The sequence below is a fragment of the Zingiber officinale genome, chromosome 6A (genome assembly GCF_018446385.1).
Source record: "Zingiber officinale cultivar Zhangliang chromosome 6A, Zo_v1.1, whole genome shotgun sequence".
In the NCBI taxonomy this organism is placed as follows: Eukaryota; Viridiplantae; Streptophyta; class Magnoliopsida; order Zingiberales; family Zingiberaceae; genus Zingiber; species Zingiber officinale.
Genome location: NC_055997.1, coordinates 142,586,626 through 142,606,151, shown reverse-complemented (window position 1 = coordinate 142,606,151; position 19,526 = coordinate 142,586,626). Strand labels below are relative to the sequence as shown.

Here is a 19,526-nt window from a genome sequence, read left to right as displayed (position 1 = left end):
TGTTTCAAATTTTGAATATTTGAACCTCAAAACTTCTAAATTTGGGTTTCCTAAAGGTTTAAGGATTCCAAGTCATTGTTGGTGCAATGACAGAAGTTACCACCATGTCTTTAGGGGGAGGGACTTTTTAAAGACATGAAAATTATTTTTCATGAACCTTGGAAGGTGGTTTACCTTCTGTTGTGAACTTGCTCAATGTTGAGCATTTAAACTTGAAATGGGAAAAATGGGGAGTGGATATCCTCATTATTTCAAGTGGACACTCAAGTGGTTGAAAATGCTCAAGGTTGGGTATTTGTCAACATTGAGGGAGAGGTTAAGGATAAATGAAGGGTATGGGACCTTCATTATCGTGTTGATCACAACGAGTGATGTTGTGAACAACGATGAGCAACTCTTCAGGGGGAGAGTCTTCAACAAATGGATTTGTTGAAGTGTGCCCAGAATTGGAGCATAGGTTGATGTGTGTCCAACGATGGGTTGATGTGTGCCAATAGGGGGAGAATGTATGGTTAAGCTTAGTCCTTCATTACCTATGGGAAGGTCATAGGGGGAGAATGAAAGGACTCATGAAAGGGAGTAAGTTAGGCTTTCATTACCTAGAGGGAGTTTGCCCTCTTAGGGGGAGAATGAAGAGCTTAATTTATGCTTTCATTACCTAGTGGCATGAAGAAGGAGGCTATGGGATTAGCCTAACTTACATATGGGATTGTAAGTGTTATTGTGGTATTGTCAAACATCAAAAAGGGGGAGATTGTTGGTGCAATATCCCTCAGGTCAAGGTTGACCTGGGTAACCAAGCTGAGTCTTGGTTTGGGTTTAGATGTTTGACAATAAGATATTGATTGAAGAAGAGTCAAGTAGGTCAAGGTTGACTGGATACTTGACTGGAAAGTCCTAACTGGGATGTTAGGCAAAATGAAAGTCCTGGTGAGTGAAGCCAGGCGGATGGAAATCCTGGTGAGTGAAGCCGGTGAAAGTCCTAGTGAGTGAAGCTAGGCGGATGGAAATCACGGTGAGTGAAGCCGGTGAAAGTCCTAGTGAGTGAAGCTAGGCATGGAAATCTAGCGGAAAGGTTGGTGAAGGAAAGTCTAAGTGTGTCAGTGATGACCGGACATTTAGTGTGGAAAGTTCTGGTGAGTGAAGCCAGGTGAAAGTCATAGTGGGTGAAGCTAGATAGTGAGAAAGTCCTGATGAGTGAAGTTAGGCATGTGGAAATTCAGGTGGGTCATGGTTGACCAGACACCTGGTGATTGGAAGTCCAAGTATGTCAAAGGATTAACCATATACTTAGAACAAGGAGAAAAGTCCAAGCGGGTCAAAGGATTAACTAGATACTTGGCACAAGGAGAAAAGTCTAAGTGGATTAAAGGATTGATCGGACACTTGGTGAAAAAGTCCTAACAGGTCAAGGTTGACCAGATGCTAGGCAATAAGAAGTCTCAACATGTCACGGTTGACCGGATATTGGGTAAGAGAACACTAGAAGTTAGGGTTTAGTAATCGATTGGGCTAATCGATTACCATAGCCCAATCGATTAAGGTGATCGCTTAGGAGTTGTTTGACGTGAGCAAACATAAGCTAGCTTAATTGCTTAGCCTAAGCAATTCAGCATGGCTTAATCGATTAGGCTAAGCTTAGGTTTTCTGCGAGCTGGATCGATCCGTGGATCGATCCAGCGCTTCAAAGGCGCTCGGATCGATCCGTGGATCGATCCAAAGCCTCCCCGATCGATTGGGAACATTCGAATCGATCGGGATCCGACCGTTGGCGTCGTTTATAGCTGCAGGCGTTCGATGGCTGCAAGAAGAACTTCACCGATTCACTCCAGAGCTCTCGCCAACTCCTCCACAGCGCTCTCAAAGATCAGGTCGCCAGTTCTTGAAGGATCTTGGAAGCTTTCCAAGTCAAGAGGCGGATCAAAGGCAAGAAGAGAAGCTAGGGTTAGGGTTTTGTACTCATTGTAAGCTTTGCGCTTGTATTTTGTTTCCCTTTCCTTTCTTCTTGTACTGAGAGTCTTGTAGGGCTTCTCCGCCCTCGGTAGTTACCGAAAAGGAGTGTTTTCATAGTGGAGGGTGCGTGCGTGGTGTGGATCCTTGGACTAGTCACCTCTTGTGAGGTGGATACCAAGTAAACCAACCGTGTTAGCGTTGTTGCATTTGTTTCTGTATTTTCCGCTGCATATTCTTGAAGAAACAAGCAACGCCAAGCAACGCCGAGCACCGAGAGAACGCGACGAGCTATTCCCCCCCCCCCCCCCTCTAGCTACTTTTGGTCCTAACAGTTTGGTGTTCTTTCTTGTCTATTAGTGTTTAGCTTTCATACTTGTATTTATTTGTATTTCCACTACGCTAACGAATATATAGGAAACGACGATTTAGGTGAGGAGTTATTCACCCCCCCTCTAGTGAACGTTAAGGTCCCAACACATTTTTCTACACTTCAAGCGCCATTAAGCTTTCGAAATGATGATATTCTACTGCATTCAAACCTCAATAATGCAAGAACGACATGACGTCGCTACGTGCTCAAACAAGCAAAGACTTGGGTAATGTGTAGTTGTTTCTTTATATTACTCTCACTTTCTTCCTGTATTTTATATTTTAAGATTGGTAATCTTGTTACTAACCTATCTTTTGTAAAGAAATGATTTGATAGTGAATTACCCATTGAAAAGGTACAAAGGGCCAAGGTCTTAGAGTAGGAGTCACCGAAGGCTTTGAACCAGGTAAATCAGTGTGTCTTGTTTATTTCTCTTCCTTCTTACTTGATCATTTTATTCTGCTGTGCACTTGTTTTTAAAGTTCAAAAAGACTCATTTTTAAATACACGTGATTCACCCCCCTTCTCCCACGAGCCTATAATCCTACATCTTTTACTTCTCTAGTTCTCGGTTCGCCCTATGCCCAATAAGGTTATCCCTTTAATTCTTAATCTTAATTTTTCTCATTTCGCCTTATTGTACCCTCTTACTTACCAAAGACTATGATGTTTTTCTTTTTACTCCTGTTATTTCTCCCATGTTTTCTGTCTATTCTTCAGAGGTCGGCACTTGTAAGCACGGTGATGCCCCTCCTCCTAAAATTTTCAACCTAATAGCTAGGTTTCCATGCCCAATTAAAAGCACTAATAAAGGCAGAATCAAAAGTAAAGCCCAAAATCAGGAAAACTAATATTACTTGGTTGTGAAAGCCTAGATACAGAAGTAGAAGACTCAGTCACATGTCTTTCTATAATCAAGACACAGATACTTACTATCAGGATTTAGGGTTGTAAACCAGTCAAGCCGAGCCAAGCTTTGAGGTGTTCAAGCTTATTTGATAAGGTAACTAGTCAAACCGATCCGAGTCTAAAATGAATCAAGCCTTTGAAATGATTATTCAAGCTTAACTTAGTTTATTTTTTATGAGCTTGAGTTTGATTCGTTTAAATGTTATCGAGCTCTCAACTCAAATTTAGCATAAGCTTAGTTCATTTAAATGTTATCGAGCTCTAAATTCAAATATGTTTGATTATTTGAAATTTTTACTTGTTTGATTGATTATTTAGCTTGATAACTTGTTTATTCATTTTATATGTCTTATTTATTTATTTAGCATGTTGATAAGAGTTTTATTAATGAACATGATTTACAAATGTTATTCACAAACATTAGCGAGTTGAATACATATGTGTTCAAACTTATTTGTTTAATTTAACGAGTTATTCAAGCTTGCTTATTTAATTAATTTTGTGTGTATTGAACGAACATAAATAAGCTCTTATCAAGCTAAATACCAAGCTTATTCATGAATGTTCGATTTATTTACAACTCTATCAGAATTGTCTAAATCCCACTTATCTATATGCTCTACTTAAGACATAAGAAAACTTAGATATAGTTTCTCTCGGTTAGAAAAATTAGAAATTATAAGGGAAAATCCTACTAAATACAGGAACAGCGCAAAATCTATTGCAAATTAAACATCATTAGTCTCGACTTGACTATTAAAGCACAAGACCTGAAATATACTAATTGGGAAAGAGAATAGTATACAAACCATATTTCCCAATTACTCACTCTTAAAGTCATACAATGATCTAATTCTAAACATAGGAGTCCTGCTTTTATTGTTAATGATCTTGTCTGAGGAGCAACCTAATCCATATCAGTTAATAAGGGAGCAAAAAAAAAAAGAGACCAATCTAGAATAGTATTTAATTATAAACATTTCAATAATAATTGTCATGAAGACGATTATAAGATATTGGACCAAGATCAGCTACTTAATAAAATTTAGAATTCTAAATGGTATTCCAAATTTGATATGAAATCTGAATTTTGACAAATTAAAATGCATCCAGACTCAATACCCTGGATTGCATTTTCCTGTCCAGAAGGATAATTTGAATGGCTAGTAATATCATTTAGACTTAAAGTAGCTACTCAAATCTTTTAACAAAAAATGGACAATATTTTTACAGGAGTTGTTCCTTTACTTTTATATATATATAAAAGTAAAAGAAACAACTCCTCTAAAAATATTGTCCATTCTTTTGATGATGCATTAGTTTTCTCCAAAATAAAGGAAGAACATTATGTCTATTTACATATGATATTCAATTTATTTGAAACTGACGGTTGTGAAATTGGATGAGGTGAAGCCTTATTCAGCAAACTTTCAAAATATGACCAAAAAACCTCATAATCTTTATGTAGATATGCTTAAGGAAAATTTAAAAAAAATGACCATCTTACTTCTCTGTATTATGAAATTCTAACAGTGATTTAATGTTTAAACTCTTTTATGCTTTTTATCTTTAGCAAAGTCGCCACCGTTATGGCATGTAGCAACAGTAAGACGTTTCTACAATGAGACAAGGAATCAATTTCCGATAAACACATGCTCTTGGAGAAAAATCCTTCCTGACCCTAGTTAATTTGGCGGTCGGTTATAAGTTGTCACCATGATTTATCTCTCTTTGCATAACTTGGGATTGACTATGAGGGACGCCTTAATTGAGCATAATCACATTTTACTATAAAGGGGATCCACGTAGCACTATGGGTTGATACTTAGCTGGGATATGCATGAGCACCTACTTTGGAGGAGAAAGGTTGTGTCAAGGGATCCACGGCTTGAACTATCTAGCTCGGAATCCGAGCAGTTTGAGCAGTCCTACAATGACAGAAAGGCCTGTGGAGGTCAGCCATAGATGTAGTACCGCGCACTTCCGGATGTATCCGATGGGCAAACTAGAGAGGGCACAGATCCTCTGGACCGTAAAATGTGGTCCAGAGAATGGACCATATCACTCATAGGTGGAATTTTATGGACCTCACCTATTATACAAGTGGGATCCATAAAATCCCACATATGAATGATCCCTGGTCCAGGAGCAGAACAGAGATTGTGATCCAGAGGATCCTAGGGGAACTGGAGGAGGGTGCTCCATCTACCTCTAGAAATAGTTAGATCTGTAAGGATTTGAAAAAAAAAAAAAACACAAGTTGCGCGCAATCAGCACTATGACGGATGGGAAAAGCATGAGAAGAAAGGGTCCAGATCTTCTGGTCCATATTTTTGTGCACTAGGGGATGGACCACATAGAATTATGGTCGGATCGTGGTCACGATCCAACCGCAATTGATTACGATCTTTTCCTGGGTTGATTGTCCCCTTCAAGTTATAGTTTAGGTCGAAACGAGTGACTGGAGACCACTCGGAGGTCGCCAGTAATGGACAAGTGACTAGACTACTGGACACCGAGCAAGGGTGGCCTCTGGGTGATCTCTGGCTATCCATCCCGACCTAAACTATAATCTAGAAGGAATGGTCAATCCAAGAAGGAATCGTAATCAATTGCGATCGAATAGTGATCATGATTGAACCATAATTCTATGTAGTCGATCACTTAATCCACAAAAATGTGAACCAAAAGATCTGATCTCTAAGAAGAAAGCAGCAAGGGGGTCTGTCCTTGAAGCACTCCCTGTCTCACTGAAGGGCCCAATTCGATCATGGCGCTTGCAAGGAAATTAAAGCAAGCCTCAGCTAGTTCACGACCACCATCTCAACATCACAAATCATTAGCTCAATAGTTTAACGACATCATAATGGCCATTTTATCGATATATCAAAAACTAAACTTAATTTTGTTCCGTAAAATATCAAAGACACATGAACCATAACTACCACTAAACAAACATGGATCCTGGGCCAGTTCCTTGTGCAAGATCTTACGAGAGGCATCCTTATCTCATTCGAAGTGGCGCCGAGGAGAAAGCGAAAGTTCATGAAAATGGTGGTCCTCTGCAAGAACAATCGCCTATGTGTGGCTCTTTTCATGCATTGCATTTCCCAAACTTAGTTTTCTACTCTTTCAAGGTGGGAGTAGTCTGGACCAGGATGGATGACCTCTGTAGCTGCAAAAAGCAGTGTGACTTAATTAGGGAATCAAGTTTGAGTACCATCATTCTCATCTCTTAGTTAACAACTAACATGATTCGACTCGATTCAACTAACTAAATTCTCCCGTCAGCCATGATTTTGTAGGAGTTAACACTGTGAAAAGGGCTGTTTCAACATGCGTATCTGCACGTATACTTGTTTCAATTTTCCCTTTTCAGTTCCCTCTTCTTCAAAAAGTGAATCTTGATTTAATAAATAAATATTTATTTATTTACACGTTATACAGGTTATTTTTATTTTTAGGGAAAATTCCATTTTTCTACAACTTTATAACCTGATAGGAATATATATATATATATATATATATATATGGAGAGTGAATTCAGATGGTGACGCTGTTGGGCACGCCCCGGCACGTGATCCCCGGTCCCGAACTCGGCGCCAGCAACTCGTACGGCAGCACGCCGGCGCCGCACCGATTCCGCCTCGCTGGGTCGGCGTTACGTCGAGCGATCTCCGCCTCCGCCCCCCTCACCTCGGCCGCGAACTCGTGGAACGCCTCCACCATCTCCCCGTCCGCCGTCCACGTGTACGGATCGGGGCGCTCCCCGAGGTACTCCTCGTCCGCCGAGTGCGTCGACAGGGTGTCGATCACCGTCATGAAGGTCGTCGCCTGCGTCAGGGACGGGAGCGACGTGAGGAAGTACCGCGCGGGGTCGCGCCGGAAGTACTCGTACTCGGGGTCCCCCTCGGCGGGCACGAGGCGGCGCATTAAGGGAGGCCGGTTGGGGATATACCCGCCTAAGGGGTACTGCCCGAAGTTGAGGGCGGCGTGCTGGGCGGAGCAGAGCCAGACAAGGGTGGTGAGGAAGGCGCTCAGCTCTCCGGGGCTCTTCAGCCGCGGCCACCAGGGCGCGTTGCGCTTGTCGGCGTGCCCGACGTTGACGGCCTCAGAGTACCAGCTCTGCAGCTCCGAGTCGAACCGGACCGAATCGGCGTCTGGGTAGTATGCCGCCACGTACTTATCCACCCACTTCTCGATCGCCGACCACAGGAGAAGCCCGTCGGCGGCGTACGGATAGTCCTCGATCACCAATCTCAGTCCGTACGGTCGCGTCTCGTCCTCCACCGCCATGCCTCTGTTTCAAAATAAAATAAAATAAAATACTCTTCACAGGTAAATCTATGCTCTAATGCTCCCATTCGAATTTTGGATTCAATTAATCCTCACCTTCGAAGGAGATCGGCGGGGAGGCCTTCCTGGTCGATGCGCCAGTGGTCGCGGTAGGCGGCGGTGCTGATCTCCATGCAAACATGGCCGGGGCTGAAACCCGATTCGATGACGCCGCCGCCGCTGATGAGGATTTGGCGAGCGAGGGCGTTGACGTGCAACGTGTACCTCATGTGCGGCTTCAACAGCTTGAACACCGGGTGCATCGCGCTCAGTTGTCGGTGCGCCGCCACGATGAATGGTTCCATGCACGCGTGCGTCTTCAACCTGCATCTCCAATCCCAACAATTTAATCCCAATACTAATCATTTTTCACGTTTTTGTTCATTAATTAGATCGTATACTTACCAATGGTTTACGAGTTGGTGGACGCCGGCGTCGTTGGAGCAGACGTGGGCCTTAGCCAGCTGCCAGAGCCAGTTGCCAGTTGCGTCAGTGGGCGGCGTCAGGACACGGTTGGCCCGCGGATCGCCAGGCCGGGTCGGCGGCAGGCTGAGCTCGATGGCGATGGGCTTGAGCGTTCCAAGCTTGGTGAGGAAGAAGAGGGTGCGAGTGCCGTAAGCTTTGCGCCCGTCTTGCGCATTGATCCGATCGACGAAAGGAAGGTACGTGTCGTGAAAATCCAACATAAAGAGCTTCTTCTCCTCCAATGCCTGTCAATCGCAAATTGCCATAATTGGAAACGATCTTAAATCGACGTTTCTTCTCCAACATCCCCGGAAGGAATTCCAATGTTTACCTGCTGAACGGACATGCCGTCGAGATGGCTGACGATGTGTTCTTCATTAATGGCGGACTCCGGGGGGCCATACACGGCGGGATCTAGTTTACTCGCCGGTGGAAACGCCTGCGGGTATTAAGAACGATTAAACTTCAGGGAGAGCCGTTTTTTTTGTGGATTTAATAGGTGATTAGATTACCTGAAGCCTTTGAATGTTGACTGGGTTGATCCCTGCAAGTGTTTGACGAGCGAACTCATCGTCCCGCAGCCACGCGAACTTGTCCTCTGATGGAGGCGAGTCAAAGAGAGGGAAAGAGAGATTAAATCGGAGGTCGAGTAATGGTGAAGAATTTGTCAAATCCAGGCTTACTGGTGATGATGTTGGGGGTGTCGTATCGGAGGAGACCGTCGCTAGACTCCTCGATCTTGCTCACCAGAGGGAGCTTGTGGAGCAGCTGGTCCTGCAGGCTCTGCTTCAGTCGAAGCCCTTCCTTGAAGAGGTTGTCCACTTCATGGAACGACTTGAACTCGTTGATGTCCGGGCAGAATCCGGCGAGGAGAAGCGGAACCAGGTTGTGCAGCACCGCCTTCCGCGCTCCCGCCGCCAGCATCTCCTCCTTCCCCTCCTCGAACCGTTCGTCGCGGGGCACGTAGATCGGCATCGGGTCCTCCACCCTGCTCTCTGCTTCCGGATCTGCAAAAGCTCGGCTTTTGTCAATCAATGCAGTTGCTATTGATCCGACTCGGAATTCAACAACTAACAACTCTTGGTACTTGTCAATTTCGACATTAATGACCTGAGATTGTAGGAGATCGTCCTGTTCTCAATCTTCTCGGGTACGGCTTCTTCTCGCCTCCCAGCGTGGGCCTCGCGAACTCGATTCCCCTGTCGGGGTTGCCCAAGTCGTTGTAGGTGCCGTAGTCGAAGACTCGGTCGCTCGGCTTCCTCTCCCCTTTCCCGTCACCGCGCAGCTCCTTGAGCTCTTGCTGCCGCAGCTCCCGCAACCCGAGAGGCGTCTCCGACGGCAGATATGGCTGCGGAGTCGATTAAGATGTTAGTTTGTGAAAAGGTTGCGAAGTTTATACAGGTTTGGCGGGGATTCGAGACCTTGTTGCTGAAGAAGACTCGCTTGGTGGGGTGAATCCGGGTGGGTTGCACCCAGGAGTTGCAGGGGAAGTGGACAGGGCCGCAGGCGAAGCCCTCGACCACGACGCTTTCCACGAAGAACTCGCCGTGGTGCCGGTTGAGCACCGTGATCGCGCCGGGCACGCCGAAGTCGGAGTCCACGGAGAAATCCGCCGTGTAGACCGCCCGCTCCGCCTTCGCCGCCTTCTTCTCGAACCAGCCCCGTAGCTCCGCCCGGTTGCTAGCCTTCGGCTTCCCGGTTTCTAGCGTCGGAGAAATTAAATTTTTTTAAGGATTAATTCGAGCAAAAATGAGACCAAATTAATCGCAAAAAGAACTCACTTCGATCAAGCTTCGTGCTGATGAGCTCCAAGACGACATTTTTACCCATCTTGTCGAAGAAAGCATCAAACTGGTTCACGGCCGCCTCCTTTAAATCCTCCTTCTTCTTCCTCCGCACAGTCACCGCCGCGCGGACCTTAAATCTCACCGGCTTCTCCTCCGCCTCTGCACTCACCGCCCTCTCTTGCAACACCATCGTGGCAACCACCGGAGGCCTCACCGCTCTCCTCGCCAGGCAAATCCTCCGCTCCCAAACAGGGAGGAAGCGGAGGCTACTCTGCTCGCCGGCGGCGGCTCGGAACAGGAGCGAGCTCGTAGAAGGAAGAAGAGTCCTCTGGGACAACGAAGACCCTAGAATCTCCATGGAAAACGCAATTTTAAAAGCTCTATGATCTGCAAAATCCCAACTTTGGAAGAGGAAAAGAATAATTGCACACGGAATTTGAAAGAACAGAGGATTTGATTCCTTTACGCGAACGGTCGATGAATTTATAGCTAAACGAAAGGGGCAAGATAGTAAATTACGCACGAAAGAGAAAATTCACGCCGTTCACACGCCTTTTGCGCGCGCAGACTGAAATCTTTCTCCACGCTTTTCCGCAAATTGTCAATTCAACCCCTGAATCCCTTTGTTTTACAATAATTCATCAAACAATGTTTTCATTGTTAAATCAACTCCATTGACAATTGAACCCACATGAACCGAGCTCGTATACGGTTTAGGGTTTAAGGCTTACGGCAAAAAGATAAAAAGAATGGGTTTTTTTTTTAAATGTTTCAAAGTCGGTCACCTGTATGTAGAAAGGGCATCTAGGGGAGAAAGTTTGGCTGACGTGGACCATCGCATTGATTCCTATTCGTCAATTTGGACGGAGATCCGCGTTGACGGTAAGAAGCCATCGCTTGTTGAGTGTCAAAATATCATTAAAATAAAAGCATAATTACAAATCAAACCCTTCAATTACTCAAATTTGCAAAGGTAATTTGATGAATATTAGAATGAAACCATCGTAATATTATATTTTAATCGCCAGATATGATGATGATTTGAGCTGTCGTCTATTTATAAAATGGATATTCTACAATAATTTAGTACATCAAAAAAATCAAGGAGATTTTTTATTATAATTAATGGAGATATAATCTATTTTTTTATCTGAAAATCTTCGTATCAAATCCAAAAGCAAACAAAAAAGACTTTTTTTTACCATTTAAAAATATATATAAATCAAACTAAAATCTAACAACCATCGTCCTTTAATCTTTTTTCTCTCTTTTGTCAATTTTTTTTTTCTCTTTTCCAAGCAAAATATGGAACACAATGAGCAACGTGGAGCACAAAATTAACACACAAATTATTTTTGATTTAGGACCGGAACGATAATGTTACAATTCTTTCAACGGTACTACTATAGACTTAAACGAAATAAGAGATTTTTTTCCAAAATCATTGCGAGATATGCATCTTCAATGCTTAAATTAAATAGAGGAGGGTAAGCCAACTAAATGTGTCTTTACTAACCCTACCAACTTTAGTTTGCGAATGATTGACTTAGTCAATGCCATACGAGCTAGAACGAATTCAAGAGCGGTTTGTTCAAACCCCGTGCGGGTGAAATTAATCTTGAATTGTATTTCTCTACATGCATATATTAATTTGTATTGGATTAGGGACCTATCGAGGAGACAAGAATGTCACGAAGGCTTAATAGAATTTTGAGAGTGATGGCCTTCAACTTTAGAATGTATATTATTCAACAATTAGTCAATAATTGAAAGGGAAAAATCAAATAATTTTAATGTAGCAACCTTCTTTCTAAGAATTAGGTAGAGATTCATTTTCAAAATATGGATTTAACACACTTTCAAGAGGAAAATGTTCTCTTATTTTGAAAAAAAAGATGATAAATATTATGATACTCGAGCTCCCATAATATTTAGTTATGTGGATGAGTTCACCGATCAAGTTGTCTAACACATGACTTGACCCAACACGGGTTGTGCTTGACATTGTCGTTAAACAAAGAAGAAAGCATTATGTTAAATAAAGAAGAAAGCTCGATGAAAGGAGATAAAGGGGTGGCTCTCAAATGGCAAAGGTGGATTAATAGAAAGCGACAAAAGGTGGATGGCAGTTGAAGGAGGAAGAAGTTAAGGTTAAAAATGGAGATTTTTCAAATGAAAAAATCGAGAAGGAGAAAGTTATAGACACAACACTAAAGAAGTGGTTGAAATAGTTACTTGTAATAGCCATAAAGCATCGTTAGGAACTACGACTAATAACTTGATTTGCCAATGGATATATTTTCATTGATCGGTTTTTAAGCACATATAAGTTGTTTTATGATGATTTTCATGGTTGTAATTAATGGGGGGAAATAACAAGACTCATACACTAATCTAACTTGACCTACGATCCATTTATATACATTAATTTACATGAGTTTATGTACTTAAACTATTTAATAGTTAAACAGTCTGATGCCTATCAGAGACTTTGACTAGCTTATTAAACAAGTTTAGTTCAGATTCAAATACTACTCCTGAATTATCCATGTTTGAAATATACGCTCTACAAACAAAGATTAAAACAAAGACTCGTGTTGCCTCTAAATTTAATTTCCTCTAGGTTTGACCTTATCCTGGTCAAGAAAGTCAAAGGTAAAAGTCAAGCATAAATCTAACAAATGTTATGTATATATGTAACCTACACACCAAGTTTCCTTGTTATTGAATCAAGACTTAGCTCCAGAGAGCCCAGCCAGATGCATGACAAAGTCTTAATGTTTATTTCTATTTTGGTTGATTGTTTCTTTCACTGTGACATATACATTGACTAGATTGGTTGACCTTGTGTATGTCAACTCAGGAAAAATATACAAATCTACACCTAAGTTGGTAGATAGACTTCGACTTCAAATCTGATGGAGATCTTAATGAATATTCCAAAAATTAATGAGAATATATATATAAGGAACCAAGGTTTTCCTTTCACTCTTTATTTAAAGGAAATATGTTGCATCATCAAGGCAAGCAAGTTCCATTATTGTCTACTCTTTACCATTTATTTTCTCCATCTTGTTTTTCAAGGTCTGACTTGAGAGTCGGAGAGACCTTCCCAAACCTTGGCTCGACTACCCCTCTAACACCTTCCTTCTGTCTTTCCAAGCCTCTGTTCGAATATTCCTATGATGCTCCGTAGTTGGAAGCTAAGCCTACCTCTTGAGAAGGTTAATCTCTTGAGAAGTCATCCTAACAAAGACTAACCTCCTGAGAAATATTTCCATCAAAAATTGATCTATTGAGAAGTTGTTCAGATAAAAATTGACCTCTTAAGGAGTCTTCCCAATAGAGGTCGACCTCTTGAGAAATCATCCTAACAAAGGCCGACCTCTTGAGAAATCTTCCCAACAAAGATTGACCTCATAAGAAGTCATCCAAATAAAGACCAACCTATTAAGAAATCACCGTAACAAAGGCTAACCTCTTGAGAAACTGACTTGATAAAAGTCTGACTTAGTTGAAGAGTCAGTCCTAATAAAAGATTTACTTGATTAAGACCGACCTGACTCGTAGCCAACCAAGATAATCAAAATTACTCGGTTGTAGTTATTTTATTGAGTCGAGTCATCTCATCCTTTAATCTCGGACTGAAATAATACATTTAATTTGATTATATATTCAAATTTAGAAATGTGGACTTCTTTGTAAAAAAAAGTCAAAAAGTAAATATTTGTGTGAATTTGTGGAACAAGGTACTGAATACTGATTCCATGATCAAACAAGAGGCCATCACCTACCTTGGTCGGTTGACAAATTGACATGCATCGAGAAAATAAGGAGTCAACGTTGCTTGCATGGGTAGAACTAGAGCAAGAAGATTGACTTTGATAGTTGCAAGGTGTTCTCACCTGGATCACACGTTGACCAAAAGCTTCATGCAATGAATGCAATGCATGGGAGGGACAGGATGTTGAATGGTTATAGAATTTCCACCTGCCTCTCCTTTGCTTTTTTAAATAATAATTAATAATAATAAAACTAATGAACTAGTCTTCTAATGAGCTTTTTGATAAAGTGAAATTCATTCTTGGAGTGGAGGCAAAACTTGGAAAATGTTTTTGAACTTTGACTTAGCTTTTTTGAACTTTGACTTAATTAGATAATTAGGAAGGAAGAAGTTTAGGGTTTAGGGTTTCTTTCGAAAAGAAATGCACCTTGCCCGTTAGATCGAAATGTTTCGGTTTGAGAGTGGGTTCTAGAATTGTTGGATGTTTATCATAATTGATTTCAAGTAAATAAAATAATCTTGTTTGTATAGTAAAGGTAAGAATTTATGTTTTGTTCGAACAAGCAAGAGGAAAACGTTGATCGACTTGTTGTGTGATACGATTCGACTTCTATACTTCAAGTCGACTTTTAGTCCGAAGTAATATATATATATATATATTTTTTCTTTATCCTATCGTGTATAGATTGTTATCCTATCTAAATTAGGTAGTTAAGCCTAACTTTCTTTTGATCTCAAAAGGTTGCTAATTTTCAAGCTAAATCTATTGCCCTTTTCTACCTTCCACTTACGTGATAATGACTTTATAGGAAGAATTAGCCGACAAGTTTCCGAGGAGAAGAAATTAAACATCATTATCTAATCATCTCGATTAGAATTAGTGCAAACTATAGACAAGAGTAAGAAAAGTTTTTTAGTACTAGAAAAAGAAGAAAAGTGAGGAAAAGGACAGGAAAATAATCATCCATTATCAAAGTTCATATGTCCATGTATCCTCCGCGTGAAATCATATCTTAATCAAAAAGATCTCATGTTGTAAGCAGTTTTATTCAGTTTTTAATCACATGGTGTGTCCCCACACCATATTAGTGAGATAATTCCGATTCTGATCCGGTGGTAAGGTGGGGCCCACCCGATAGGAAGTCGAAGTGGTCAACGTTCTAGGTAGGCGTCCGAGCGGACGAACTACCTTCCCGATCGGCAAGAGGAGTAGCCGGTCCGACACTTCGACAGCTCGATCGAACACTGAGCTTCCGACACTCATAAAACTCGAAGCAAGGAGGGGCGAAGGCCGAGCGGCCACCCTGCTCGGCTAAGCAGTGGGTGCAGCCACGACCCGACAGATAGGGCTCTGTCGCTTGGTAGGGCGGAACCGAGTAACAGGTCATTAGTTGAGCGGATACTCGGCCTGGCCATTGTATCACCCAGACGACAAGCTGGCCAAGCGGCTCTCCCGCTCGGCCTAGTAATAGACAAGAGGAGCAATTGGTGATATCTTCCTAAGGACCAATGTCACCGGCAGGCTACATGGTCGACGGCATGATCGTGCAGAGAATCATATGGTAGAAGCTTCCACTGTCACGTCAGGGATATGCTGGGGTTGTTCGGGTATGGCGTCAGGCATGCTTTTCTGACACGTCTTTTCCAAGTATGCTTTGAGAAGCGTGCACGCCTCGGGAAGTGTGCACGCACCTCCCGGTAGCCCTATATAAGAGCCCCAAAGTTTCGACGGAGGTATGTGGTTCACTACTGTAGTTACAGTCATGCTGCTTCTTTCTCTCTACTTCATTCTTCATTCGCTTGCCGTCGGTGACTGACTTGAGCGTCGAAGGGACATCGTCGGGGAACCCCTCCCTGACTCGGCACTAATGACTTGTGGTTGCAATCTCAGCTTGTGGGAGATCCACGTCATCTTTGGTCGACATCCAGCCAATGTGAGCGTCACATTCCCAGCGTCCGTCGACTCACTCTCGGACAGGATCAAATTTGATGTCGTCTGTGGGAACGCACCTGAATCCGAGCAGAGGGGATGAAAGAAGTTGGACGTCTCAACACCGTGACGCTCACTCCAGAGGAACTCGATGCGTTCATTCAAGTACGAGCGACAAAGATAGCCGAGCAGCAGCGGCAGAAGACACTAGCCGATCGGTTGGCGCAACAAGCGACGTCGGCCTCGGGAGGTCGGGCGACGCATGAAGACTGGCCGGAGCAACTCTCCATATGGGGACAGAACAAGATGTCGACCGGCACTCCAGGAGAGGTTCCACCAGCGCCCATTCCGTTTCACCGGGCATTATTTCAGACGCCCTCATAGATTGCTCAAGCCAACCAGGACAGGGGTTCTTCTTCAGACGAGGCTCCCGTTCGGGATGTAAGAAAGGGCAAAGCGCCCCGAGCTGATTTTTCGCCCGAGCGGATCAATCGACAATTCTCCGAGGCCATTTTGTAGGATCCGCTGTCGAGGCACTACGCTCCCTTGGCGATCGGAGAATATAACGGGTCAACTGACCCGAACGACCATCTCGGTAAGTTAGATAACATCGCTACCCTTCATCAATACACAGATAGAGTCAAGTGTCGAGTTTTTCTCACCACTCTCTCCGGCTCGGCGCAACGGTGGTTTCGGAGGTTGTCGGACGGGTCGATTAGAAGCTTTAAAGACTTCCGAACGGCATTCCTTTACCACTTCGTGAGCAGCAGACGCTATCAAAAAACCAGCGTTAGCCTGTTCTCCATAAAGCAGGGCCAGAGGGAGACTCTCCGAGCCTACATCCAGCGCTTCAACCAAGTGGTGATGGATATCCCCTCGGTCTCGTCCGAGACCATGATAAATGCGTTCATGCAAGGGCTCGTGGATGGGAACTTCTTCCGATCGCTCGTCTGGAAGTCGCCCCGCGACTAGGATCACATGCTGAAAAGGTCAACGAGTATATCAATGTAGAGGAAGCTCAGGCAGCAAGAAGGAAGGAGGTGCCATCTGAGTCGCCTTCGGGGACCGAACGAAGGCCACCAATCAGCCATCAACCTCCGAGAGGGCCCCGAGCCGAAAGAGTACGCCCACACCAGGAAGCAAGGTCACACGTCGTCTAGCATGTTGCCGCCGAACGTCTGAAACCAAAGGGGAAGGTATGGACCCCTTTGTTCTGCTCGTTCCATCAATCTGCAACTTACAACACCCACGACTGTCGCGGATTCAACCCGGTCGCTCAACCGGTGCCTAGGAGTTATCGTCGCTGATTCCCCTTCTCCTGACTGATGACACAAGTATCATCGTTCCGATCGACGAGAGGAAGTAAGGTGATCCCCAAGACAGCCTCATCGGAGGAGTGCAAAGTCGGCGAGAGCCGGGCGTGAGCGAAACAAGTCGTCCGCTCGGGAGGAGGAGAACAAGAGCAATGCTGCTCGAGGGGAGATCAACATCATAGCTGGCGAACCGACCGACGGGGATTCCAACCGAGATAGGAAGTCGCACGCTCGGCGGTTAGAAATCCATACGGTGGGTTGCAGCCGGGAGCAAGCCAGCAGACCCGAGATCAGCTTCAGTCCCCGTGATCTCGAAGGAGTTGAAGTGTCGCATGACGACACCCTCATCATCCATGCGATAATCACCAACTATACCATTCATCATGTATTCGTTGATACTGGCAGCTTGGTCAACATCATCTTCAAAAAAGCGTTCGATCAACTTCAAATCGATTGCGGAGAGTTGCTGCCGATGACAACCCCATTGTATGGGTTCACCGGCAATGAGGTCAAACCGATCGGCCAAATCAAGTTTGCCATATCGCTTAGGGAGGAGCCGCTCAGAAGGGCGAGGACCATGAACTTCATTGTGGTAAACGCCCCTCCGCCTACAATGTCATCCTGGGCCGACCGACCCTCAATGAATTTCGAGCGGTCATCTCAACCTTCTGCCAAAAAATCAAGTTCCCGGTGGACGATCGGATCGGAGAACAAGGGATCGGTGTTGGATTGAGAAGCGCTAGAGGGGGGGTGAATAGCGCTCGCGGCTATTTCGTTCGATTATCGGAATCGTAAAACGTTCGTCGAGTAATTAAAGCAGTGGAATAAAAGAACAAGCAGATGAACACAGTGGATTTACTTCGTTCGGAGCCTAGATCGACTCCTACTCGAAGGCCTGCGATCATTGATCGCTTTCGGTGGACAACAACTATAAGCACGATTATTACAAACTAAGTATTACAATAAGTGCAATAAATAAATCTATACCAACGACGGAAAATGAAATCTCGGAGCTCTGGGTCGTCGGGCACGAGTAGCAGCACTTCGAAGCGTCTTTTGGAGCAGCACGTGAATGAGAGAAGGCTTAGAATTGTTTATCTGAACTACTGGTCGAAACCCCCTTATAAAGGGTGTTCAAGGCACCTCTATGCTGCCGAGTCGTCCGCGTGGATCAAGCTTGAACTGGTCGAATTTTATCTCTTCAAGGCGCCTTATGCCTCATCCAAGGCGCCTTAAGCAACTGGTTCAAGGCGCCTTATGACTCCTTCAAGGCGCCTCCAGAGTGCTTCACAGTCAGCTCCAGCTTTGCACCCAAGGCGCCTCCAAGCCCCATGGAGGCGCCTCGGACACTGTTCATCCGAGGTTAACTTGTGCTCCTTTGGTCCTGCAAAAGTGTTAGTCCCAAACACATACCCTGCAAACCAAAGTTAGCACAATACAATAGTAAATATGATAACAGAATAATGACAGTCTCCGGACTGTCCGGGTCTGACTTCGGATTTCCAACCGGAAATCCTAGGTCGACCCGACGCCTACTGTTCCCTTAGTGGGGAACGCGTCCTCACCTACTTCCCTCAGGAGAGATTACCTGATGCCAGTGCGATTCTCCAGATCGACTGGACTTTTGCTTGGCGCTTGATGTTCCCGGACTTTCTGCTGGACTTCCGCTTCCCGGCTGGTCCAGTCTTTCACCTGGTTCACGACACCAGGACTTTCCACCTAGGTTTACCACCTCCTAGGAGTTTTGCCTGAAGCAATCAACCCACCAAGACTTTCCACATAGGGTTACCACCCCCTATGACCTACGGTTACCACCTCCTAGGGTTTTCCTCCACCTAAGGTTATCGCCCCCTAGGACCTAAGGTTACCACCCCTTAGGATTTTCACCTGCCTAACCGCAATTAGGACTTTCCTGAAACACTCAATCAAGCATGTTAGATCACAAACCAACTTAATCTTGAATCCTTTGTCATTATCAAAACTAAGGTTCGATCGTCGGATGCTTCCCGCACCAACAATCAGTTGGCCGCTTGACGTTGCTATGTCGAGATGGTCAAGACAGAAGCAAAGTCCGCTCGGAAGACGCCCCGGCTGGAGGTAAGTGTCATAACTGAAAAGCCTCCTACGTTAATTTATGAAGAAAAGGAAGAAGTATAGATACATCCGGGCCAAGTGGAGTCCGACCTGGAGGCCAAGCAGAAGGCCGAGCTGATTAGATGCCTTCGGCAGAATCATGATGTTTTTGTATGGTCAACGCATGAGCTGCCCGGCATTTCCCCAAGCGTCACACAGCATGAGCTCACGTCCGACCAGACGCTCGACCGCTGAAGTAGAGGAAGAGAGGCTTTAGTGTTTAGCAGAATTTGATTATCCGAGCAGAGATTGAGAAGCTACTGGAGATCGGCCACATACGCGAGATTCAATTCCCGAGCTAGCTCACTAATGTGGTGTTGGTCTCCAAGCCAGACAATAAATGGAAGGTATGCATCGACTTCCGGGATCTTAACAAGGCGTGCCCAAAGGACTTCTATCCCTTGCCCCGGATAGATTAGATGGTAGACTCCACAGCGGGGTGCGAGCTGATATGCATATTGGACGCATATCAAGGGTATCATCAGGTGTCGCTCGCCGGTAAATACCAAGAGAAAGTCAGCTTCATCACTGCCGACGGTACGTACTG

The 19,526-nt window shown here is 44.3% G+C and overlaps 1 protein-coding gene across 1 annotated transcript; it reads right to left on the bottom strand.

Moving 5' to 3' along the window:
- Positions 1–6,467: 6,467 nt before the first annotated feature.
- Positions 6,468–17,231, bottom strand: LOC121995412 (putative lipoxygenase 5). Its single transcript, XM_042549158.1, has 10 exons — positions 17,099–17,231; positions 9,814–10,308; positions 9,454–9,734; positions 9,143–9,380; positions 8,716–9,039; positions 8,545–8,630; positions 8,364–8,471; positions 7,973–8,277; positions 7,625–7,891; positions 6,468–7,532 (listed from the first exon to the last, which is right to left on the bottom strand). Exons 1-10 carry the CDS (start codon positions 17,229–17,231, stop codon positions 6,776–6,778), a joined length of 2,994 nt encoding a protein of 997 aa, XP_042405092.1. The 3' UTR covers positions 6,468–6,775.
- Positions 17,232–19,526: the final 2,295 nt, after the last annotated feature.

Excerpts from the sequence above, each read along its gene's own strand:
- LOC121995412 (XM_042549158.1), bottom strand. The coding sequence starts at position 17,231 with ATGATGAATGGTATAGTTGGTGATTATCGCATGGATGATGAGGGTGTC. Across the intron at positions 9,735-9,813 it reads CAGCACGAAGCTTGATCGAA|AAACCGGGAAGCCGAAGGCT; the intron begins GTGAGTTCTTTT and ends CTCCGACGCTAG. Across the intron at positions 8,278-8,363 it reads ACGGCATGTCCGTTCAGCAG|GCATTGGAGGAGAAGAAGCT; the intron begins GTAAACATTGGA and ends TGCGATTGACAG.